This window comes from Rhyacophila brunnea, unplaced genomic scaffold (assembly GCF_057557595.1).
Source record: "Rhyacophila brunnea isolate RB1 unplaced genomic scaffold, BYU_Rbru_1.0 scaffold_11, whole genome shotgun sequence".
Taxonomy (NCBI): domain Eukaryota; kingdom Metazoa; phylum Arthropoda; class Insecta; order Trichoptera; family Rhyacophilidae; genus Rhyacophila; species Rhyacophila brunnea.
In genome coordinates, this window is record NW_028232763.1 from 32,907,843 (window position 1) to 32,934,241 (window position 26,399).

Here is a 26,399-nt window from a genome sequence, read left to right on the forward strand (position 1 = left end):
TTTGACGCATGGTTTTGAATGTGTGAGTGTCCTACGAAAATGAACCACGCATTTATAGACTTGCAATAGTGTGTGTAATACACCAATATTGAATGAGCGTCAATGCATAAACCGAGAGCAGTTGTCAGTATTTGACGTATGACGTATTCTTGACACGTGTTTAAATTTATCCCGTATTCTTCCTTACTCGAGATCGGTTGCCTGCTTCTCCTTACCCGTTATGTATTTCAGTTCCCATTATTTCTGAGTTGCCTGTGGTTTCAGTATGACCTGGAATGTTGTTTCTGCGAACCACAGAATATTATGAGAAACGTTGTAGTAAGGCCAATTAATTACCAAATAAACACATTTTTATCAATGCCATTTCGAAAAAAACACATGTTATGATCAACACATTCCGTTGGAATTCCGAGAATTCCGCACAAAACATGATCTTTACGAAACACAAAAAAAAAACATTTCAAAACTGCCTCAAAAGCTTACTTGGAATGATGATAATGTTTTATTATTTTCATCATCTCTACGATTATTTGGATTGGAATAATATGGAGTAGGTCGGGTCAATTGAGTATTTTAATATATGAAATAAATAATAATATATATCGTCACCTCATTACTACTAGATAACTCGGAATTGGTCATTGTTTGGAAAATGAAATTTAAACTTTACTTGATTATCTACATAATATAAATCTAGTCTATAATTATTTAAAATAAAACATAGAAATGTGTGCTTGTCTAAATTATTGGGTACAATTAAATAATGTTTAATTGTATGAAAAAATATTGTAGAGGGTTATGTTATTCTATTACTTGTTTAATGCATTTATGGTTTTAAAGTTATCTAATATTTTCAAACACAAAATTAATACAGCTCCCATTAACTTCTGACTCACCTAGTTTTATCATTTTATAGAGACGGAAATGTAGAATCATATTTCAAAAAAATGAAAATCAATTTATCTAGTTGTATGTAGTATTGAGGTGACGGTATGTATACACAAGTACTAATAGTTATATAAACAGGTACATACTCGACTTGTGGCTGTTTACCATGACTCTATCTAATGGAATTTAAGAAAATAAGAAGATAATATCTAAATGAAATAAATTAATGTCTTACCAATACCGTAGATGGATTTGTAGTCCATGGAATTTATGATGTTACTACAAAATGTAATATAATCATAACTCTACTTATGAGTAAATGATTTTTTTTTAAATTGGCAGGTGTGTTATTTTTTCCATGATATTTTCTATAAATAGTTTAAAAAGTGAATATGACACTGCCATGAATTAGTAGTCGATATTTTTAGTTGGCAATATGTTAAACTTAAAATTTTAATTTATCTGAGATGTATATTAGTGGTGAAGGGTAGAGGTAGGCTGTTTAGATTCGACATAAATAGTGCACACTAAACTTTTTCAGTCATACTTATTTGTTTTTATTTAACTAAAAATACAATTTGCAAATAGTGCTGGTTACTTTTTTTAAATTCAATTGAACCCTGCCTAAACTAAACTATAATAGTTTAGGTATGCTATAGGCCAGGGGGGGGGGGGCAAACTTTTTGGATGGAGGGCCAAATTCAAGAATTCAAAATGAGTGGCGGGCCGCAAGTAAAATACCATTTTTAGATATACGCTATTTATTATCACGAAAATTAAACATTTCAAAAAAATTAATGAGAATAATGAAACTGTTGTACATTTTTTTAAATTCAGGTGTTAATTTTGTAGTTGATATCTCAAAACTGCTTGTAAATGGCCATCGGAGATATTTGATCGTAAAGAATTTTTGTTGAGGTTCATGATCGAAAATGTTTGTTCGCATATATAAATTGATCCAAAATAACGAAAATTTTTCTTGCATAATCTTTAAGTTGGTCGAATTTGTCTGAATTAAGGACATTGTAAAATTTGGAGATTTCTTCACGACGATGCAATTCTCTTAAATCAGTATCACACTGCAGATCAATAATCTCAAGTTGTAGCTCTGTCGGTACACTATCAATATCTATTGAAATCGATGTTCAACGTAGAAAATATTGGTTACATAGTGTGAGACGAGACGCAAGGGAGACATACTGAGATAATACATTTAGGAAACAACAAATTCTTCAAATTTTAATCTAACGTCAATATTTTTTTAAAAATTATAAAAAAAAGTTATTCATAATCATAAGTACCATTAATGATGGCGGGCTGCAAAAAAATACCCGGCGGGCCACATGCGGCCCGCGGGCCGCAGTTTGCCCTCCCCTGCTATAGGCGATCCGGCAAAAATAGTGCACACGTATCATATGGGTCTTCACGGAGTGGAGGTTATATTAAAACATTTTTTACGAGAAATGGATGTTAGCCACTTGCTCAACCTATTAGATCCATTATCCAAACACAAATTGAAAAAAAATATGTGCATTTGCCAGAACAATGATTCAACCCTGGGGGCCGATGCCCACGATGGCCGAGCCGCTTAAGCGTCTCAGGTGCCTAACCATAATCGATAAAAAAAATCCATCTATTAGTATGTAAAAGTAAAATATTATGTATGGTGTAACGGAATAATTTTATATATTTTATAGATAAACGAATATTATAACTATTATCTACTATGGGTTGAATTAGGCAGGGTTTAAATGAATTTTAAAAACTAATAAACACTGTCTACAAATTGTAGTCTTGCTTCAATGAACGCAAATACGTGTAACTGACAAAGTTTAGTGTGCAATATTTATGTCTGATCTTAACAGCCTACCTCCAGCCTTCGCCACAGTATAATATTTGAGACTTTCACAGTTGTTTGTTATATGTAATATATTATTGGATTGTCACCGCGTGTTCTTCTTCTTTCTTTCCTCGAGGTTTCGGGATGGACAGGAAAATTGAGTATTTTTTTGTGAAAGACATAGTAAATATTATTGTTTGATTTCTAACACCGCATTGTCGTTACCCAAATATAATACGTCTGTTGAATAATGAGTATAATGACAATGGAAAAGTATGGTAGATGACTGCCAGTTTTTATACTGGATAGTTGATTACAGACTACATTACGTCTGGAATCGGTCTCAACTTTGGAGCCATGAATTTTCTAATTGAGCTCGGTACTCCCTCCCTGTTCGGAGCAGAAACTGATGGAGATTCTGGTAATTAATATGACACATAAATACAAAGGTCTCCGAATTACCAATTATGGAGTTTTGTATTAGATAGTGAATGTATCATCGTATTTGAAAAAAGAACACTAAACGGGAAACGGAAATTAAGATTTTTTCAGCCACAACCTACCTATATAAACTTTCGGCCTTTTTGTTTTAGTAATTTCAAGTGTATGTTATGAATATACTCAAAAAGTGATTTTGATCTCAAATATATGATATTTTAGGTGCAAACGATTATGTAGATGTTATTTAATTAATTCATTGTCTGCAAAATCGTCCATAATAGTCACACTGGCTTTGATAAGAGTTATTGACTATTGTCATAAATAAGGCATAACAATATAATATTCTCTGGTCTTGAATGTCAACAATAAAGTGAATAAACAATATTACATAATATTACGAATTATAATCTATATTGTTTATATCGCGGTTCCCAACCCACGAGTCGCGATTCCCAGGTGGTAAAATGTATAAGTATATAACTACATTAATACGTGACAGTTGTAATGTCATTTGCATGTTATTCTTCTCGTTTTTCTTGTAAACCATTTAGTCTGTTTTTTTCAGATTTTTACGATGTTGAGTTCTATATATCATTCTTTGGGAGGTATGCTTGAAAGATGAAGGTCAGCTTTTATTTCCATAAGCATAGTTTAAACTTTAAACCCTTATAGTTCTTTAAAACGTCATGGATTGAAGTTTGCCCATGGTCTCAGAAGACGGAATTCCGAGACTCGGGAAATCGACACTTGATTAATCTCGTCGTTTGAAAATCGGAGGATTTGACTGCATACTTATAATATTATGTAAAGACAGTTTCAGCACTTATTTATGAATGTTACTCGTGAACAACGTTAAAAAAATCATCTTGCATACTAGTAAAAGTGTAGTGTACCTACTTAATAAAGCGAATTAAAATGTGATGATTGCGAATTCACATGTAAACACATAGACAAAATGAGAAAAAAAAAGTTACAATTTTTAATGTGTTTTTATCACCCTATTAAAATGCAGTTTTATGTCAAATGTGGTGGGGGGTCACAGGTGACAAGGTTATCTTATCATAAAAGGTTGTCGCAACAAGGGATGTCCACGCGCTCGTTATCGCTGAATTACGTCATCATTCCTCTACTCGTCACCCCGGGTCCTATTGATATAACCATTTAAAATCGTTTCGTTACCAATATGTAGGTACATAAATACCCCATACATGATTTTTTGAATCTTTACACACGAAGGGTGCCGTTAAACGGGAAGTTTGAAAACCACCAGTTTATATTATTAATCTAACGTCGCAGGTACAAAATAATCATAACTTTGTTTTTATAGAGAGCATTATTATTTTTATCCTGTTATAAAATCCGTTTAGTTCTGTCGTGACAATGTCTGTAAGCCTAGCGTGTCGGTCAGTGTGTCACGGTCTTGGCATGATGTTCATTAGTATTACAAATAGTTATATTACTATTTGACGGAAGTACCTGCGTAGGAACCAATTATTATTTATTGTAGTAAGTATTCATAGTGTACAATTTTAATTGCTATCGACTGAGGATACTCGATCCGCGTTTAATGTACCTATCTAGATCTACATACATACACCTTCCCGCAAACATCACACTTCTGTGGTTCTTTGGCAATAGCTGATATATCACTTTTTTTAGATTTTGACATATAAATTATTGCATATAGGTTGGAACGAGGGCAAAAACGTTTTATGAATCACACATATTTCAACAATTACCTTCAAATTATTAACTTACCTAATTGTTTTTCCCAAATGGAACATTTTAATAACCAATATTTAGAAATCCGGCGTACTATTTTACAACGTTTTTATTAGGTCGTATTCTTATTTGTCCGGTGGTTGTTTATCCAGTACAAATCTTGTAATCGATTTTTAACTAACTTCCCGACTAGCTAGACATTTGAAACTTTTAGAATATATCAGAACACAATGCCAATGCATTCTTTTAATATTTTTAGCCATCTTTAAGTAGATTTGAATTCATTTTCAGTTAATTCTGTTTTGTATGAAAAGTTATTTCGGAAGAAATGGTAATCCAATCCACTATTATTGGTTGCTAGGGGTCTGGGGTCCAAGCAACTAATGGAAATCAATATGAATGTCAAAATGACATTTCAGTATTATTTCTATCAAGTACAAATTTTTTTGATCGTTTAAGCTAGTCAAGTCAAGTTTATATGATTCAACAGAAAATTTAAAAACGTTGTACTTATATAAAAAGTTCTTTTTATGTTGTCATTATTTGACCTTATTTTTATCTTTAAATTAATTAATAATCATTCAAATTGCCCACAGTTATTGCTGTCAAACGATAAGCTTAACGTACCCAGAGCCAATATTCGTCCTCACGTCTTTTCATTTCTACACATTTAAACATAGTAAACCAACATTCAACATTTTCTTTAGGGTGAATTAAAATGTTATAAAAAATCAGGTAATCAAAATGAATTAAAACAATTACCTTTTTTTCATTCTTGCACTAGCATATTTTTGTTTTGTATAAACATTTTAACTCCCCCTGTTAAAAATATTGAATGTCAGATACGAGGTGTCAATTTTGACCATCGATATATTGTTACTATTGTCCGGTGGCCCGAATCTGCAAACCTATGAATCTTCACAGTGATCGAGTAGGACTGTTTTGTTCTTTTGCCTCTTTTAAATTAAGTTGCTCAAAAAAAAATACGACTCGTTGGACGGCTGCCTTTTTGATTGTATTTTTTTTCTTATATGTATTGCCTGACTTCTATTTTTCATTTTCTCAGGATTAATACTACTTACGTTGTTTTTTCTTTTAATTATTTTTAATAGCTCTTTCCAATATTATATTCTTTGTAAATGTATTTAATATTTTTATTATACTTATTCGTCTGTGATTGACCCTGTTGGTTTTCATAAACCTGATAATAAAATCTATACTTGCACAGTGGCGGGCTTAGAGATATAGATGCACGACACACCGACTAATTGTAAGCCTCGCGATGATCAAAAATACAATAATAACTACATTCATATCTTTTAACCAAAATTAATCATTATTGAGGTTAACAGTGGTGTGCGTATAGTGGTTATGTTATGGACCCGTTTAATGTTAGTTGCAAGGATTTTGTTATGATTTAGGTAATATTGTACGTATCCGTACTCTGTGAGAAATACGCTTATTTTAAGACTGGTATAATTAATATTGTTGTGACTGGTTTTAACTATTTCGAGCCCCCCCTTTTTTGCGAGGAGAAGTATCTATGATTTACCCCAGCTTATAATGCAGGGAGTAGAGGGCACCTGAAGTGTATGTATGTAGAAGCCGATTCTCTTGGCCACTACTCAATCTCTGTAAGTGGATGTCCAAGGCGTTGCTGGTCTGATACACGACACACCGACTAATTTTAAGCCTCACGATGATCAAAAATACAATTCATTTGTTACAAGGATTTTGTTATGCTTTAGGTAATATTGTACGTATCTGTACTTCGTGAGAAATGCGCTTATTTTTAAGACTGGTATAATTAATAATTTCGTGACTGATTTGAATTGTTTCGAGGCCCCCTTTAAAATTTTCACATGTTTCTTAATGATAAGTTTTACCCCAGCTTACAGTGAAGGAAGTAGAGGGCGCCAGAAACAGATTCTCTTGGCTACCACTCAATCTCCAAGGCTTTGCTGGTCTGATACGACCGGCACAGGATAGGGGGACGTACTTACTGTAATCTGGTCGTCAACCTTCGATAGAAGACGGCATCAAAAGAATAATTTATAAAGTCTATGAATAATAATATACTTGCATAATTGTTCACTGTAAATTTTTATTCGGAATTGCCCATTTTGAACTGGGAGAATACATAATATAATATATTATTATTTTTAACAAAAAGGCAGGTCAAGGACATTTTAATAAAATTACCATTGCAATTTAATCAATATTTATCGTTGAATCATGCCCGGAATTTTATAAATGAGCCAATCAAAATGATATTACTGGCATATTTTATATCTAAAAATGCTGTTCAAATATTAATTGATTAAGTATATTATTTTATTTTTGAATAAAATTATAATTGAAAGTATGCGCAGAATTCAACAACGCAGATTTCGAACGGTTCATAGTAAATTTAAAATTCTGAATTATTCCATTAGTGTTGCCAAAATAACATTTTTCTTGCCTGATCTATCATTTTTACATAATATGCATCCTAAATATTTTAATAATAATAATTTCCACAAAATAATAATAATAAGTATGTAGGTAATATGTAATGAAATGAGATCAATTTTTATCGAATTCATATTTTGTAGTTCCATAGTTTTTTTTTAATTGTTGTTAAGTTTGTCTGGTTGTTGTCGGTTTAAGTTTAAGGGTGCCAGAGGCAAACAGTATTGAAAATAGCCAATATACTGGATTATTTGTTAGGCTAGATTAAGTTAAGTTATGTTAGGTTAGGTTTTCATTTTTGAATATTAATGAATTTTGCAAAAATCAGCTATGAAAATTAGCGTGGTTCCCGCCTGGCTTTCCTTAAAACGACTTGTACAGTTTGTGTTTGTTTTTATATAGGTACGTATTTATTACTTAAACATTTTAAAATGTAAATTCTTAAATTGTAAGCTTCGTATTATCCCGCTAGGTGCCTCTGCGCATCTATTCTACACAAGACTGCTTTCGGTCCGCTACCGCAGCTATATAGGGTAGGAAAGTATAGAATTATGAACACTTATTGTAACAATTACAATAAGTTAGCCGTCTAAACTGTCAAAACTGTATATTTCGCTCTAAAATTTATCACAGCTCACTGCCAAGAGCGGTGCTGTTAAAACATAGCATTTATTGTAACAAGTACAACTAACTTATTGTAATTGTTACAATAAGTGCTATTACTTGGATACTTTCCTACCCTAGATAGCGGCCGAAAGCAGTCTTGTGTATAATAGATGCGCTGGTAGGTGGAGTATTCGCCTTGAGTGATTCGCATTTTGTTAATACCATTTTTTTTAATCCATGGGTCTCTGATGATTTCCCCGTGCGCCAGCATTCCTCCGAGTCGGACGGTACGCTAAAATTCGTGAGGTCTCGTCGCCGGGCCTTCGCGTTGATGAGAGGACACGGCGCGCACCTGGCGGGGGGAGGGGGAGGCCGGGGCGAGGGCGGCGCTCGTAACACAGGTAGCGCGGGCTGCCGGCAATGTGGCATGGCGGGCAAAGCCGGCCCGCGCGAGGCTCACTCCGCAGGAAGGAATGCAGGCGCACCGCATTCCTCCACACAAACACATTCACACTTGATTACTCCGCAAAGGTGCATTCACACGCGCTAATGCAGTGTTTCTAAATCTTTTTAGCGGTACGCTCAGTGGCGGGTTTACGAACACTCAATGACGTTAAAAATAAAATACAAATCATAAATCGCACCCTTTAACTTGGTGCGTCCCAAACTCATCGGTCGCGGGACCTCTGGGGGCGCAGGCTTCTTATTTATTAATAAATATTTTTTTACAATCATATAACGTACGTATATATTTAAATTTCTCAGATAAGAACACGTTATTCAAAACGTTCAATTAAATTTATAGAAAATAAATAATAATACTACCTATCAAAAGAAGACTTGTTCAAATTCAAATTTATTTATTTTTATACACCGTGAACATTACAAATTATAAATTTAAGACATTCAAAAACAGTGTAAAGAAGCAATAAATATATGCAGTATCACATAAGTGATATAAGTGATAAGTAAAAGGTACAAAAATTATAAAAAATATAAATTATAAAGCATGGAAGCACACCGAATGAGCGAAGTGGACCCTATTTTAAGAATTTATAAAACAACGTCCACCTATAGGTACTCATCTCACGTAGGTGGAATATATCAACATCCGAAACGATTTGGTTGAACAGAGTTAGTCTGCATGGGAGACACTATTAGAAGTCAATTAATATTTCGGATTAAACAGAGAAAGTTCTTTGCAATTCAGATCCATGAAGCTACTGATAGTATTACAAATTACGCACATTAATAGTTTTTGTTAGATATCCGCATGACTCACAACTTTATGACGATTTTCTTTTATGCCAGAAAAAAATTCGACGGAGGGAGGCGTGAGATAATTTTTTTTTAGATTTTGGGAAACGTGCTATGAATAAGTTTGGAAAACACCGCGATTAACTAAAACTGATCACCGCTCTTCGATTCCTCTGCTAAGGCCGACTATATTCAGGCAGTGAATTACGGTGGTGGTGCTAGTTATTGATTAAATGCAATTCATCAACTTACATGTTCGCAATAAATGAAGATTTTCGATTGGATATTTCGTTCAAATTATTAGATACCAGTTATTTCGATATGCAACAATCATCATTTTGTAGTTTACCATAATATTGCATTACAAGTATTGGCATGGTTTAATTGAATTTTAAAAACTAACCAACACTACAATTTCTAGTAAACAAATACGTATGACTAACAAAGTTTAGTGTGCACTAGAAATTGCCAATTCATAACTTTGCACTCCGGTTCTAGGATGAAAGTGATGTAATATATTCTAAAATATTTTTATTACGTATTATATTATCTATTTATTTTCTTAGTTTTTTTTTATGTAGTAGGTACTTACATAATATATTAATAGAAGTAAATTTTATTTGATCTAATTTCATGCGAGGTTATCAGGCAAAGAGGCGTATCAGTATAGTAAAGAGTGCAAAAAAGTTATAATGCGTATACTCTACTTGGTCGGATTTATAACAGCCTACTTCCATCCTTTGCCACTGCTATTTACATATACATTTAATACCTACTTTCAAAGATAAGTATGACTAGATACTTACGAGCTTTTACTTGCTAACGTATTTTTTTAAAACCAATCGTAATTATTAGAAAAAATAATTTATCAGAAATATAAATGAATGCAGATGATGTGAACGGCGCTTTTGGTCGGTGGCCACTCCAATTGCACATTGTTTACGGCGTTTACGCTTACCCCGATGCCCGAGTTGCCCGGAGTGCCTCAAACTGCCCGCGGTTCCTGTAAAACACTACTTTATTATTTTTATTCCGTTCATCTCCTATATTTAAAAGAAATTTCTTTTATGTATGCATTCACTATTAATTGGGACATAGGTTTTCTGTGCCTCAGTGATGATTTTAGCCATCTCTTCCCTGCTTGTCACTGCCCTAAAATTAAACCTGTATCTGGGATTTTTGAACCACAAAATTTTTGATTAAATGTTTTTCTTCATTCCTCAAATTTACTGAAATGTACCCCTTATCGTTGTTTGGGGGGTGCCTTCAATTATAGACTATGTTACTCAAGAGTTGATTGATGAAGGCGTTATAGAATTTTTGAATAACTATATTAGGTACCTACACGAAAATATATCTTAATATATTTGGGCTACGTGTAAATTGTACGTAAAACATTTCACCGAAAGCTTTCTTATCGGAAAGAGATGACTGTTTATTATACAGTCTCCAATTTTATTAGATTCACTATGAACATTAATTCAATTTTCATAGCTGATTTCGGCAAAATTCATGAATTCAAGAATGAAAACCTAACCTAACCTAACAAATAATCCAGTATATTTGCTATTTTCAAAATTTGTTTGCTGCTGGCTTCCTGTAAAGTGTAAACTGGCAAGAACCGTGTTTTATTTAGACATGAATTTTATGTCAGTACTATACGACCCAAAAAGGTTGTACGGTCTTTAATATACGGCAATATATTTCCGATACAACATTTCACGGTGAAGTGTGATACGGCGAACTGTATACGTACAAGTTTCCGGACACGAAAATTAAACCAGTTCTCTTGAATGATAGATGGATAAGTTGATATCAGCTCTCGAACAGCATGCAGTGGCCAAATTATGCATTTTTTTTTAGTTTTTACTCCTAAGTACCTACCGTATAGCCAGGCCGCGGCAATGACTATGAATTTCGACCGTAGTGCCAATTATTGCTGACACCTTACACTTGTAATGGTTCTTGTAGAAAACGATGATTGCTTATATCAGTGATGCACAAACTGCGGCCCAAAATGGCATTTGTTTCCGCCCAAAATAACATGTTAACCTACTCCTTCACCAAATTTTTCATTGAATACGACAAAATTTAATTTCCTATAATATAAGCTCTATCTTGCAAATACATATTATGTATGTAACGCAGAGAGTGATTGGAGTAGCTTATAATAAGTAACTATTACATTAAACATAATAAAATGAATGTCTCGACCAGTGATGCCAACCGTACTATAGTTATAGTACAATACTATAATTTTGATTCCGCGAAAAATGTAAAATACTATAATTTTACGCCAAATATACCAAAATACTATAATTTTAAAGGATTCAAGAAGAAAAATGTTCCTGTACTATATATTTTTTAGAAATACTATAATTTTTACGCTTTTGTACTATAATCAGCATAGAAAAAGATGGCAACACTGGTCTCGACCAACACTTTTACCCACTGTGGCTCGTGAAAAATTACGAAATGGACAAGTTTCAAATAGATTGTGCACCGCTTTATATTGATAAAAATGAAATATGCATTCGAAAACAGGTTACCGCATTTCATTCTAAGGTAAAAAAAATAATGTGCACTACCATCGGAACTCAAAATTTAATTTCACGTCAATTATTTTTACTCATTTAATACGTACTTAAGAAAATGCAAATAAGCAAGCAGGTACTAGCATAAATTACTTCACTCTGTCATGCTCCAGCTCGGCCTAGCGGCTCGTGACATGTCAGGTCCTGCAGAGCGTAGATCGTTCTCGTAGCGATGCTGCAGGGTGAGGTAGAACCGATCAACCGTATAACAAATGCCCGGAGTGTCAGCGTCGGACTAGGTACCTACATGTCACAGCTAATAGAGCTATAATGTTTATTGACCCTTTCACTAATGATTTTGTTTTCTTATATTAGTGTATAATATTGTAAATTTCCATGATTTTGCGAGCAAAACAACACAAGAACACTACACAAAGTATTTAATTCTGGCCATAAGAAATTTTAAAACATAAATGGAGGAACATAACTAAACTGCACATCAATGTAATTACTCCTCTCAACCAAACTATACGAAAAAAGCAAAGGCATGGTATTAATTTTTCTCCCTCATTTTCTCTTGTCGCTGTCCTAAATAATTCTAAAACAATTTGGATGAACGCAGATATTACCCTATTTATTTCATAGATTTTGTGTCTGTTATCATAGGCACACGTCGTCATTCAGGCATGGAAAAGAATACATTATAATATATTGTTTTTTTTGTTATTTCAGGCGGCGATTACCTCTTCCCCGACCTCGAGAGCAAGCTTTCCAAATATGCACCCAAAAGTTGGCGATCATCACACACACACGTGAGTCCAAATCCTAGATTATATTGATAATTTACTGAACGTACTTAGTTCGGAATACCTCAAAAACATATATATTAGAAAAAATATTGGTGCCGGGTGGTACTCGAACCTGCATCCATTGGATTCAGACTTGCTTTAACAATTTTTAAAACTCTATATTCAAGGTGTTAATTCAAGGTAGCTGGTATTTAGCTTAATTTATTTCTTAATATTGTGTATACTTTACATTTTCCAAAAAAATTAATCTGAAATGCGCAGGGATGTATCTTTTGATCAGTTCCAATTTTTTTAATATCATTTTGAAATCGATAACAGATGTACAAAACAAATGAAAATAGCGTTGCTGTCATTCGCATTCCACACTGAAATATTGTTGTCCAATGAATTATACGTGCAAAGCATTTAAAAGAATTATTGGAAGGTTTTAGAAGACATTCAGGGCATTTAATTGTAGAAATAATACTTTTACAAAAATTATTAACTAAAATTTAAATAATATTTTTTCATACCTACATCCTTGAATCTACTTTCCACCTAGTACCTATAATATAATTCAAAACGGAATCATTCTCTCCGTTCTCTTCTTGCTTTTAATCGACACATGCTTTAGCTTCATTAATAAGTACATTACAATGTTCGCTCCTAAGTAGATCATATTATGGGCCTCCACACAGAGGTCATCGGTCACTCGGTCCTTGGATTGGAGGCACACATTGAAATACAACATGCGTTTGTCAACCAATGGTTCGGGCCCACCACCCCCGGCTTCAGATATATTATGTAGGTAGATCATATAGGGAAGAGCAATTCATATTGTCAGATAAAAAACAAAACAGTGAGAATCTCAACTGCTGCAAAACACTGCGACATTAAATTTAATGAACATAAATAATATAGTATGTTTATCTTACGAATGGTTGTCCCCACTCTTTGAATTTTGCTACTGTACATTCCGTGTAGGGTAGTAAATTGGTTGTAAATTGAATACTATATAATTGCTTTAATATTTGTACCAAAGATTTCGCTTTCGTATTTATTACAGCTATTGAAATTTTTCATACTGTCCTGTAAATGGGATCTTTTAAAAATAATTATTTTATTGTCTCAAAAAATTAATTAATCACATTATGTATTTACAAAAATAAGTACAATATACAATAGTGTAGTTAAACAAGTATTCTGTATTTTATAGTGGGTTTACTATTTTAAAAATATTATATCATATACACATATAAATATTAGCAGATTATTTCACTGTTTGACAAAACTAAAATATTCTCAAATCTTGTGTATTGTTCATTGAATAAAAAATGTAGTTGAATTATTTTTGAAGTAGGAATACCTACTTACAATATACTTAAAAAAATTACATAGGATGATGGTAGAATCCGAAACTTTATGGGTGTTGAATCTTGAAGTATTGTTGGAAAAGAAATTGAAAGGAGATTTTTGGTTTTTCAGGGTCTGGACGCTAACGGCCGGCCGCTCCTGGAGCTGCATCTCCGCGTGCAGTTCTATGTGGAGAGCGCCGCCCTCCTGAAGGATGCGGCGTCACGACGCCAGTACGCCATGCAACTTGAGGAGGCAGAGTCGCGCGTGACGTTGCCACCGGCCGCCAGGGAGCGCCTTCGCCTTGCCAGGATTGCCGACGACGAGGCAGACGCAGACCTGCGGTACCTCCGCGAAGCATGCACCCTTGACCAGCTTAACGCACACTGCTACCGGTTGCGCGCGCACAAACGGGAGCCCGAACCGGGATCCGTGAGGCTCTATGTCCGCGCCGCGGGCCTCGCTGTCGCCCCCGACACCCGTCCGCCTGCGTCCTTCCCCTGGCCATCCATCGGCAAGCTCAGCTTCGATCGAAAGAAGTTCGAGATCCGCGCCGGGGAGAGCAGGATCACACTCTACTCGTCAGATGACGAGAAGAGCAAGTTGCTGCTCTCCCTGTGCAGAGATACCCACCAATTCTCGATGAAGATGACCCCCGACCTGGCTGACGCCCTCTATCGCGACGGAGATGCGGAGTTTGTCTTCGGAGAGAGGCCCCCACCAGATCCCGAAAAGGGCGAACAGAGGACTTCCCTCGTGTCGAGTACCAGTTCAAACACGACATCAGGCATTGCGAGTGATCGGGTCCCCTCCGAAGATGAACCCGAGATAATGATTGATTGTCCTCCGGTGCAGGGTGCCGCCGTGACGACCGATTACCCAGCTGCGTCAAGCGAGACGAGTGGCGTCTACACTGCAGAGGGTTCTGCCGCGCTCCCCGCCGTCGACGACTGTACGGACGGGGACGAGACCCTTTATGCAGGAAATGCCGCCGCGTCTGAGTGCACAAGCTTTTTCGGAGACAGTTACGCGTCTGGTGACAGTGTAGATGGGCCGGATCCAGGCCCCGGCTTTCGAGGTCGCGCCGATTCGGAGGCCAGCGCCGGGTCGTTTCGCGGCGATGGCAGCGACCCAACCGATCGCCTGCAAGGACCCCTCAGTGCTGAAGAACTGAGCGACCTAATCGTCGCGCGATCCGGCTATCCAGTCCCTCCTAGACCTCCGGAACGGGACAGCGATTATGTCACTTTGTCTCGATCTTCGGCAGGCATCTGCTACCCTGCCTTGCCAGAAATCCACTCGCCCTGCGGAGATGATTATCCTGATAGAGGATGCTCTCCCCGTCCACCAGAGCCTCCAAAGAGGATCGACAGTGCACGAGTTAGAGACGAATCGAGTATATCAGCTGAGAGTATGTGCGGGCCACCTCCTCTGTTCGGTCGCAGTTGTGGCACTTTGTCCGACAGCAGAAACTTTCTCTCGGCGGGATCCTTCTCCACCAGTCTGAGGGAATTGCGTCTCGGTATTCCTGTGCGGGAACCTCCTCCGTATCCAGGCAGAGCAGGACCGGCTCGATTCCCACCTTCCAGACCTCGCGCCATCGAACCGGCGCGAGCGGTCCCCGTGCCCCCGCCTCCGCCACTTACCGTTTATACCAGCCAACTGGCGCGGTCCCAGATCGAGCAGTACCGACGTCAGCTTTACAGTGATGTCGACTACGTAATCTACCCCCTGCAAGATCCTGCCATCAGCCACCGAGACTACTTAGACAGCAAAGTGGCTGCCGCGTGTCCGAGGGGGTCCCTGTGCCGTGGCAACGGATCGCAGGTATCCGATTCCTACATCCGCCTACCTCCATGTGTGGCCCCGCCAAGACGTCAACCTCCACCTCCCCCATTCGCGTCTGTTCCTCGGGACTGCGCCTCAACCCTTGGGAGAGCCCGACGCCTACCCCCACCTCCTCCGCCCGCTTATCCTCGCCGGCCACCACCACGGGAGCCTCCGCCTGCCCGAGACCCAGCGGGGCCCATCGACATCAAGACCCTGCGGGAAAAAAGCAAGAACCTCGACCTGCCTCTCATCTCTGCCCTGTGCAACGACCGGTCGCTGCTGAAGCAGACCGAGGCATTCGTGATGCCCGAGCGCCACGATGGCCGATCAATTGGGAGCCGGGCCAAGACCGAAGGTCGGAGAGGTTTCCGACGAAACCCGGGAGATGCCCTTCCGGACCTCCCCCTGCCCGCCGCCCGCGCCACGGCTAACACGTACGTGCCCGATCCGCGGCCCCCGGCCATCGCCTAGCGTCCGCGACAGACTGACAGAAACTTAGATTTAATTTTACCGCGAGCTACCGGGCTCGCTCGTACTCTTGTATACCGCCAATAGTATTATAAATAATAACGCGAACAAATATATCTCTCCTTGTTTTATTTCTCCAACTCTATGACAATCACTTCTGCCGGAGCCAAAGTGAGAGCTTTGAAGACAATTTCACTACCCTTTCTGGATGCATCGGTGGCTACAGCCGCTTTGCCTCCGTAAAACCATGTGGACAGATCGACAGTGACACGCTTGGTGCCCGTGTTCGTTACCAACACGTACGACTTCCTGCGAGGATACCATCGCTCGACCACAATGACAGTGTCCACTCTTCTCACTTTTGAATTAGGTGCCACAGCTCCGTCTTTCTGGACGGTGTCCAGATAGATGGGAGGAGATGACGCACGAGCCGCGGCCAGGAGTCTTGTGGCATTCGTCTCTGAAGCGTTTCGTTGAATGCCAGACACACCGGTAGCCCAAGGTAGAGCACCGGATGACGTAAAGCGTCCTTCGCCTTCCGGCCATATCATCGGCGTCAGGTTATGGACGTCCTCAGATTCGTGGAAGTCTTTCTCCGTCTCCTTCATACCTTCCAGGGCAATCTCATCACCGTAGAATATGCTGGGAGTGCCCGGCAACATCATATTGAGCAGCACGGCCGATGGAGCACCGCGCTGTGACAATCTGGATGACAATCTTTCTGAGTCCACGTCTCCGACGGTCCAGTGGACTCCTGGATAGTCCGGTCCAGACCAAAGGTCACCTCTTGTCACTTCTTCGATTTGATCATCAATATGTTTGCTGGCGTTTGCCACATCGAGGAAGACGTTCAACAGATCAACCTCTCGTAGAATAGCTTCTCGGGCTTTCGGTGTCGCTTTTAATAATGCCGAATATTCTAGCATCAGTATTCTGTCATCCCCGATAATATCCTTCCACTTTTTTAGAGAATCCGCAAAATCTGGATCATTCAACAAATTTTCAGCACCTTTCAGGTAGAACCCGTCGACTCCTCTATTGACCCAATGATGGAGAGCCGCTGCGATTGCCTCTTCTCCTATCTCTGTCGATTCATTTGAAGTTTTTATCAAGTCCAAACGTGAGACAAAAGGGTATATCGGCATATCGAGGATAATTGTAAGATTACGATCGTGCAGAACTTCAACTAAGAAATTAAAATCTTTCAAAGTGCCCAAACTTTCATGTACCGCCGTAAGCGACTTGGCATGTCTAAAACCTTCCGGATAATGCTCGGACTCAAATATGGAGTTCAGCCTGACGGCTTTGACTCCCAAGTCTTGCAGATAGTCAACTCTTGTTGCCAAGCCTTTAAAATCGCCAATACCATCTCCGTTGGAGTCTTGAAAACTGGCTGGAAAGATTTCGTAGAAGAGACTCCCACGGTACCATGGTGTTTCAGGGTTACAGGTCTTGGGTAATGCGGCTACAGTAGCCACGACCATGGCCAAACAAGCGAGAAGTGCAGAAAGAACTCCCCAAAATAAAAAACACCGAATCATCGGCCAGTTCCATGAGACAAAGTGCGGCAGTTGACCTCCGGCGGCACCTATTCCCAGACCGTCCACTTTGCATGCCTCCTCCTACAAAAGACATATTAATTTAATGAGAAATTTTTATTTTTTAATAGATTTCTATTGATGATAATTAAGAATATAATATTTTAGTTTACTTTTGATGAAAGATTTTGAGACCTTATTTGTGGCATATATTTCCAAAAACCAATAAGTCCAGATATATAGTTAAAATCTAACTAAAATTATGTACATATTCTGTATGTAATGATCTATATTCTATAGCCTTGTCTACAATTATGCATTTTTTCGTTCGCTAACCTACTTTTTGCGACGGAACACTTCGCAAATCCTGAAATTTTAACGGAACACGTTTATTTTGTAGGGTAGGTAAATATTACATAATCAATAATTATTTTTAAAACAACACAACAATATTGGTGAATGAAATTTTTAATGACTGATGATTTTGGGTCTTGAATTGCAAATCTTTTGATATCAAGGTACGATATTAGAAAGTTGAATTCTTATATCTGGTGTGGCGTCGAGTCTGTTCCTGGACTTTGACTTCCTTGCACCGTAAAAAGAAAATCCTGCTTTGCATAAATATGTCGTAGTAAACGTAAGTAAAACAATAATAGCTTGTTTTGACACATCGGGGTACTCTTCTGATTAAACCGCAGAACATAGTTTGGAAATCCTGCGCTGGAGGAATGCATCGCAGTGCAGTGGTGAAGAGTGGAGGTAGGCTGTTAAGATCTAACATAAATAGTGCACACTAAAATTTGTCAGTTACTTATTGATACACCCCTGTTACAGGCGGGCTTCTCCCGGTGTAAAATAATCATTTAGTAGCTCAAGTCGAAACGTAACCCTGACCTCTAGAAACGGCTTCATAAAACATCTAATCTGATTCCTTGCTCAACCACGTAAGTATTTATTATTCATAAGTAAGGGCCTTCGTCCGGTGTGTGAAAATGACATATTGGGCGGAGGTGTAATTAAGATAAATTTAATTTAATTTAAAAAGTATAAATGATGATGGATGAAAGCGATAATTTTAAGACTAAATATAAGTATTTAAATATAATAAATTTTGCCGCGCTTGTCGGCAACGTCCAAATTTCGACGCGCCTGCGCCAGGGTCAGGCTCGTGATTCGCCGAATCAAAGATCACGCGATAAAATTTGGCCAATCACGAGAGTCCTTTTTGCTGGAATGGCGTGGGTACGCGAAGTTTGAAAAAGAAAAAAGTAATTAGTAAGCATCCCCTTTCCGATAGGATAGGACCTGCGAAACTTATTGTTCAAACAAAATATGTAAACAATTAAAGAAAATGTAAAATATAAGAAGACCACGTTACGAGCACGAAAGACCGTGTTTTATTTATACTCCAACCGTTTGAATTTCTTTTTTTTGTGAATCCGGGGTTCGATGGACTCCTGAGCTAGCCGCTGGAACCCCGGGGATCTCATTATACTTATTTGTTTTCATTAAATTAAGACTACCTCAAAATAATAAAGATATTGTCGTTAAAAATTTCAATATTATGGGGAAAACGTTTAAAGTTATTGTTTGGCTGCAAGTAAAGTCAACATCATTAATTATGTAAGTACCCATTTAATTTTTCTACCAAACAATTGGTTAAAATCAACCTTCGTCTATATATTAGATGGGAGTCTAATCATAATAATATAAGTGACACAATAAAGGACATCTGGTCTACTAATTAGGTTAGCTAAAAGAGACTTCGTGTTACAGGTTCACTTGCAGAGAATTTCACACTTACTATGAGATTTATTTGCCAGGATGAATGGTGAGTGTAAATAAGTAACCAATAAGTATAATCATTTTGATGAAAAATCGGTTATAATCAACAAGTAAGTAAGAGAGCAGAAACACAATAAATATCAAAAAGTGGCACCCATTGCTTCAGTTGTGAAAAAAAAAATTGCCAACTTAACGATACTTCATTCATTTGGTAAATGCTAAAATAAAAATAGGGTAGTATACAAGATAGTCCAAATTCTTTGGCTAAAATAGATATTCTGATGACTTGGGGTTGGCAACTTTGGTAAAATAATACATTAAAGTTAAATCTGCTTTGACTAAATTTACATACGGGAGAGAGGGCACAAAGAGGCTAAATGAAATTTTGTAATAAACAAAAGCTATTAAAAAACTGCTGAACAATCTAAGTGAAAAGGTGTTCACGACCATTATAGAAGACGACATCACAAAACGAATCCAGCAAATTTATTGTCAAATTATTCTCTTTTGACTACTGGCAACATTAAAAATATTATTCTCAATGAGGCCTTTGTTTATAGCTACTATAAATGTGACAAGCAATGTAACTAAATTTAGCAATCAATTCTAAGCAATTAAAATTAATTGAACACTAACTCCTAGGTATACGTACTGGAATCTGTCTAGATACCAACTACTTATTTTACAGATAGATTGTCCAATTTCTGAGAACTATTTTCTTTCAATGTAGATTAATTATAATGAAACAGAATCATTTAATCCTGGGGCTCTTAATCCTGTGCCCGCGGAGCTATTTTCATGAGCCCAAGGTATCGGCAACAATAATTACTGATGGGCTGCAAGAATGGATTCATTTCCCATTGCAAAAGAAATGAATCTTTCACGTAGTTTACGTATATTGTATTATTCATCAAGAAGCATTTTGTGCCAAAATATTATCCTTTGAATGTTTCATGATTGTCAATCCGAACATAATCAACAATATTCGAACAATACAGGATTTGTTACATACAGTTTTGGATAAATAATTTATGGCTTAATATTAGATAATTATTCAAACAGATGTCACTGGGTTTTTTTTTTTAGATTATGCAAATCAATCGACAGTGGCTATTAATTTGAGTTTAAAGTCGGACGAGATAACTCGCGAAACTTGTATGTGTAGCCTGGCGATCACGGCCTCAGAGCGAGAAAACTCGCTGAAGGCATAGAACCGGTTAAGGAAAAAAAACAGTAATCGGGTGTTTTTTACACTCTTGATTTATTTGTATATTAAATCGCTGAGACACTAATAATTGATAAACCATATTTTCTCTATCGCTAAATAAATACATAATTACGCAGTCGTAGCAAGCCTGTCAAAGTGGTAATACGCCATTCTGTACCTTTATAGAAGACTTCATTTAAAAAAATAAAACTATGCTTGCACTTAAAAAAGGAATAATTGCAATCAAATGTCCCCATCACAAAACTGATAATAAATAATTACGAGATAAAAAGAACTTTTTATATACAACCATATAAACTTGACTTGACTAGCTTAAACGATCAAAAAAATTTGTACTTGATAGAAATAATACTGAAATGTCATTTTGACATTTCATATTGATTTCCAAAGTAACGCACGTATATTTTAATAATTTAGTTGCTAGGACCCCCTAGCAACCAATAATAGTGGATTGGATTACGGATTTCTTCCGAAATAACTTTTCATACAAAACAGAATTAACTGAAAATGAATTCAATTCTACTTAAAGATGGCTAAAAGTATTAAAAGAATGCATTGGCATTGTGTTCTGATATATTCTAATAGTTTCAAATGTCTAGCTAGTTGGGAAGTTAGTTAAAAATCGATTGCAAGATTTGTACCGGATAAACAACCACCGGACAAATAAGAATACGACCTAATAAAAACGTTGTAAAATGGATGTATAGTATAGATTTCGTACACCAAAAATGATTATTTAAAACATTGCATTAATTCTAACATGTGTGCATTTGCATTATATGGATCATTTTGCAACAAGTCTTAAAATAAAACAATAATACATATCGTATTTATTTATAATTTGCTTAGCATTCAAAATATATCCATAATAAATGATAAAGCTCAAATTTCAATGATTTTGCATTATTTTATTATTAATGATTATTTCACAAAGACTAGGAATGTTTTTACCATATTTTCCTGACGTTTCTTGTTCTGAAACGAAAGTCTGGTTTACATAATATTCATTCAAATGTTTATTTTTTCTTACCGTATATAATTAATTATTATCATAATAAATCTCTTCTATTATCTATTTAATAATACCAATTTAATTTATTAAATTAAACTCAACGTTTCTTGTCGGAATGCCTATTGTTGGATGCCACATCCTCAGGAAAAGCATTAGAAGGTTCATGGGCGCTAAATAAGATGTTCGAAAACTGTGGGAAGTAAAGCTTGTGATGAGTATAAGGAAAATGTAACCAGATACTTACAGGATCATCCATGAGCGCCGTTGTCTTTCCGAGGGATCGATAATCCAGCATGGTGATGTTATTGATGAGCTGAGCAGAGACGGCGTCCGCCCCCACGCCAGAACCCGAAGAACTCGAATCTCCGCCAGCCCCGCCATCTGGAGATTAATTAATTTGTAAATATTTAGTACACATCCACTTCACTTTGACTCAATGATACGTATCTACTTTAATCTCTGTGTTAAGCTGCCAACGGATATTTGAATTTTTGAGAACAATAGTGCATTGAATAAATTAAAAAATTGTGGAATCGCTGACACTACGACATTCTCGACTGATCAGATAAAATGAATTCAAAATGGAAGTGGAAAAAATGCTAAAAGATAAAATTGCCTATTCAATAAATAAGTTAAGTCAACAGTGATGCAACCAGCAAATAAACAACCCTCATCTATGACAAAGATGTACTATTTACTGTAGGATAATAGTTATGTTACATTTTAATTTTGATTTCACTTATTCTAAGATAATAAACCATTTTTTTTATTCAACGAATAATTCACAAGATTTGAGAATGTAACATTTGGAAACATCTTAGAAACATAGGTATCTATTAGAAAAAATATTGATGCCGGATAGGACTACAACCTGTTTTCACCAAATTCTGGCCAATGTGCTTTACCAAGTTAACCACCTGTGTCCTACACAATGAACTAAAATGGCATACAACTGAAGCGCAAATACAAAATTTTCTAATATTGGCGAATGGGTTTTGTGGTTTGAATCAAGCTACCAACAATGGATACTTACCTTGATTACTAGATAATGCACATTAACTTGAAATCCAATGGATACAGGTTTGAGTCTTGATTTTAGTTAAGCTTTTTAAAAACTTATTTTTATAAATTGTCGAAATTTAAATAATAATGTGGATAAAACAGTCTGCGGTTACGTGAGATCTGTAAAAAGATCCGGAACCCGAACAACCATTTTGTGTCAGGGTAAGATGTAAGTATTTACCCGGTTCAAGAGGAAGGCTCGGTGATGGTGGACGAGGAGACGGTGATCCATCCGCTAGCAGGGCTTCCTGTTGTTCCATTTTCCTGCAATATTACATAAAATGGAATTGTTACAGTCCCACAGACTTAAAAATGGAACTACAATCACATCAATGTATAGCCCATTGGAGCACCATGCCAGGCATTTGTAGATAACTGAAAAGAGTGGAAGGATCTAGAGAAGGTCTTCATTCAGCAGTGGACTGACTCCGGATTATAAGTCTACAAGCATACAAAAATATTCCTGTGAAGTTTTCGTGCAGACAAGCAGACCTAGATGTTAGCTACGACCACAGAAGAGATTAATAAGATATAAATGCGAAAACCAATCAAAGTCAATTTTGGTTGATGGCATACGGCATAATGCATTACCGAATACAAAGTCCGCCGAGAGTCTTCAAATATTACCAATATTAAATGGGCGTTTCGTTTACGTGACAAGGTTTAATGCATATTATAAGAGACGTAAATATTTAAAATAACATCTTTAATGCATTTTTATCCCATATTTCTCCACACTCGAGATTTGTATCTTACAGTCACACCTAGAAGGTAATATTATTATGTTTCCCTTATATTTGTGTTTCTTGACTATGACATTTCCCCATAATTTTATCATTTCGCCAACATTGTGACCGTTTAGGACCCTTTGGACACGGAAACCACCGCATCATGCACCTTTCTATATCACATGGTGATACACTTTGAGGCTTATTGTGAGTTTTACGAAATCATTTACTTACATCTATGTATCTATAAATTTAATGAATAAAAATATTTTATATTATCATTAGGTAGGTACATTATTAGTCTATTTTCACTCTAATGTATTAGACTTGATCGATTTCATGGTTTAAATTGAAATTTTGTAAGAATAGTCAGATATCCGGAGAAAGTTTTGTTTTAGAAACTTTAATTGTGCAATATTTGCAATAACAAGTGAAAATCGTATCAGTAACTTACCAATAATCGTAGGTACCCTTTTATTGAAGGCAATATTTTATAAAAACAATGGTTTGTCACTGTTATTTGATGAAAAATATAGGAAATGTCAAGTAATACCTTCAATTTAGATAGAATGTGCGACTGATATGTGCTTCTCTATGCAGTTTTCATTCATGAAAACACGCTGTCAGATTAATAGATTTTCAGGAATAGAATACAATAGTTGTACTTCATCAGAAGTGAGTCATGGCTTGACATGGCAATAAAATATTCTTCTTTAAATTACGCTATCTTTACTATTTAATATAATATATATCACATCTCACATTTTGTTCATAGTGGATTCGTGAAATATGGTAATATTTTAATGAACGAATAACATTATTGTCATTGCAAGGAATATGTGGCGCTCTTTTCATGTTGATCGGTCTATCCTTTGAATGTATATCAGCCATCTCTTTCTAGCTAGTGTTATTATATATATCGCTTATTCATTTCCTCTTTTCATCTGAAAATATGCGAAGCTTCCCGCGTCACGTGCCAACCTAATGATATAATAAAAGGGCATCGGAAAAATACAGAGGGCATACAATATAGTATTACTTGACAAGAGCAGATTGAAAAAATATATTGTTATTATTTTAAACATTCAAAAATTCAGCTCATGCTTTATTTTATCCGTGTGATTAATTATTATAAGCATAACAAATTCCAATGACGAATAATTATTTTTAACTACCTACCTATCAGTTTACAAAAAGGCTATATTATTTTTTAACTACGTTTTCGACTCATTAAAAAATGGGTATAATTATATTAAAACAATATCGATGATAGTACAGCTATTTATTATGTATGTTAATGTAAAAAAGAAAACTACGTAATAAAAAGGTTTTTATTTGTTATCCATTTTTGTTTCTGTAGGTTGCACAGCATGTGTATCAGAAAATAACCGCGGGAACCTATGAATGAGAGCGATGTGGCAATACAAGATATAATCAAAGTTGTCTTTTGTTCGCCTTAATAAATAAAAACACTGATCTTATACGTTTATGTTATTGAAAAATCAATTACCAATCTTCTAATATATCTATTTTTCGTGCAGTGCTTGATATAATAAAATTTGACACTTTATTTATTCAGTGATTCAATAAGTCAATGTCAGCGTAGCAATATTTTGGATGAGTATTAAAATTGATTTGAATCAAAAATTATTTCGATTTAATTAATGAGGTAGATGGTTATTTAAACACTTGTTCGTGCATATTTAAATAGATTACTTTTTATAGCATAGGTATGTACATAAAATGGTAAAATTATTGAATTTATTGTCGGAACAGCTGTCATTCATTATATGGAATTGAATAATGTAACAAATAATATTATAATGTATCTATATTTATAAAATTAATAGCTTTCATATCGATCGATAACCTTCAATATTTAAGAATGTATCTGTGAATTTTGTATTTAGAAAATGTTATATCTGCCTCCATTAATTGTTACTAATTAATTAGTCAACAAATGACGTGTTTTTGATTGATTAATAATTAGGTAATTATTGGAAATTTGTCTTTTTGGCATATTATTCTTTCAATATCACCGATATAACCAATACATTATATATATTATATTAATTACAATAAATGCAATATTAGCATACTTACTTACGTCAACGCTGGAAATAGAATATTTTACGAACCTCACGGCCGCCTCACAAAGAGGATTTTCAGCATATTTTTGCGGGAAATGGGTGTTAACCACTTGTTTAACACAATATTAGGTCAAACATACCTACATTGAAAGATAACTAAAGTGAACTAGAGAGACCCGGAATCGAAATCAGATATACCCACGACTTCATTGGTTACAATATGTAAATTGTATGTAAAACATTTTACCGTGGCACAGTTCGCCGTCAGCTTTCTTATCGGAAAGATATAGCCGTATACTATACGGTCTCCAATTTTATCAGATTCAATATGATCATTAATTTAAGACTGAATGAAACTCTAACCTAACCTAACGTAAAAAATAATCCAGTATATCGGCTAGACAAGAATTTTATGTCAGTACTAAATGACCCAAAAGAGGTTGGACGGTCTTTAATATACCGCCATGGCCCCCATGAAGTAGGGGTTGACAAGGCTATAGCCCGGGGGGCCGGCGTGGCAGGTTGACCAGATAAGTGAGATAAACACACATCATAAGTTTGCTATAATAGTAAAAGTTTGTCAGTATTAGAATTTTATAATATGTGGTTTTACGTTGCAATTTTTGATTTTCGTTTGTCGATTACTCTATAATTCAAATGAATGTATTCGAAAATACCGTTAAAAATAAAAAAAAATCGTTAAACATACACTGAATTACTTTAATTTTACCTCGAGCACCATTTGGAAAATGATAATTGTGAAAGTCACACTGCTTTT

The 26,399-nt window shown here is 36.1% G+C and overlaps 2 protein-coding genes across 6 annotated transcripts in view; one reads left to right on the forward strand and one right to left on the reverse strand.

Moving 5' to 3' along the window:
* Positions 1-16,294, forward strand: part of ex (FERM domain containing expanded) — a 35,108-nt gene extending 18,814 nt beyond the window's left edge. For both annotated transcript variants that reach the window (XM_085960276.1, XM_085960275.1), the window contains exons 3-4: positions 12,472-12,551; positions 14,013-16,294. In XM_085960276.1, the coding sequence (XP_085816402.1) occupies positions 12,472-12,551; positions 14,013-16,181 (2,249 nt within the window). In that variant the 3' untranslated portion in view covers positions 16,182-16,294. The remainder of the gene's footprint in view (positions 1-12,471; positions 12,552-14,012) is intronic.
* Positions 16,288-26,399, reverse strand: part of LOC147078624 (amino acid transporter heavy chain SLC3A1-like) — a 63,848-nt gene continuing 53,736 nt past the window's right edge. The window contains exons 1-4 of one of the 4 annotated variants that reach the window (XM_085960279.1): positions 24,085-24,178; positions 22,985-23,067; positions 21,986-22,122; positions 16,288-17,800 (exon numbers count right to left, since the gene is read on the reverse strand). In XM_085960279.1, the coding sequence (XP_085816405.1) occupies positions 16,307-17,800; positions 21,986-22,122; positions 22,985-23,063 (1,710 nt within the window). In that variant the 5' untranslated portion in view covers positions 23,064-23,067; positions 24,085-24,178 and the 3' untranslated portion in view covers positions 16,288-16,306. Of the gene's footprint in view, positions 17,801-21,985; positions 22,123-22,984; positions 23,068-23,985; positions 24,179-24,293; positions 24,424-26,399 lie in introns of those variants that run through there. The other 3 variants (XM_085960280.1, XM_085960278.1, XM_085960277.1) reach the window with 3 other exon arrangements.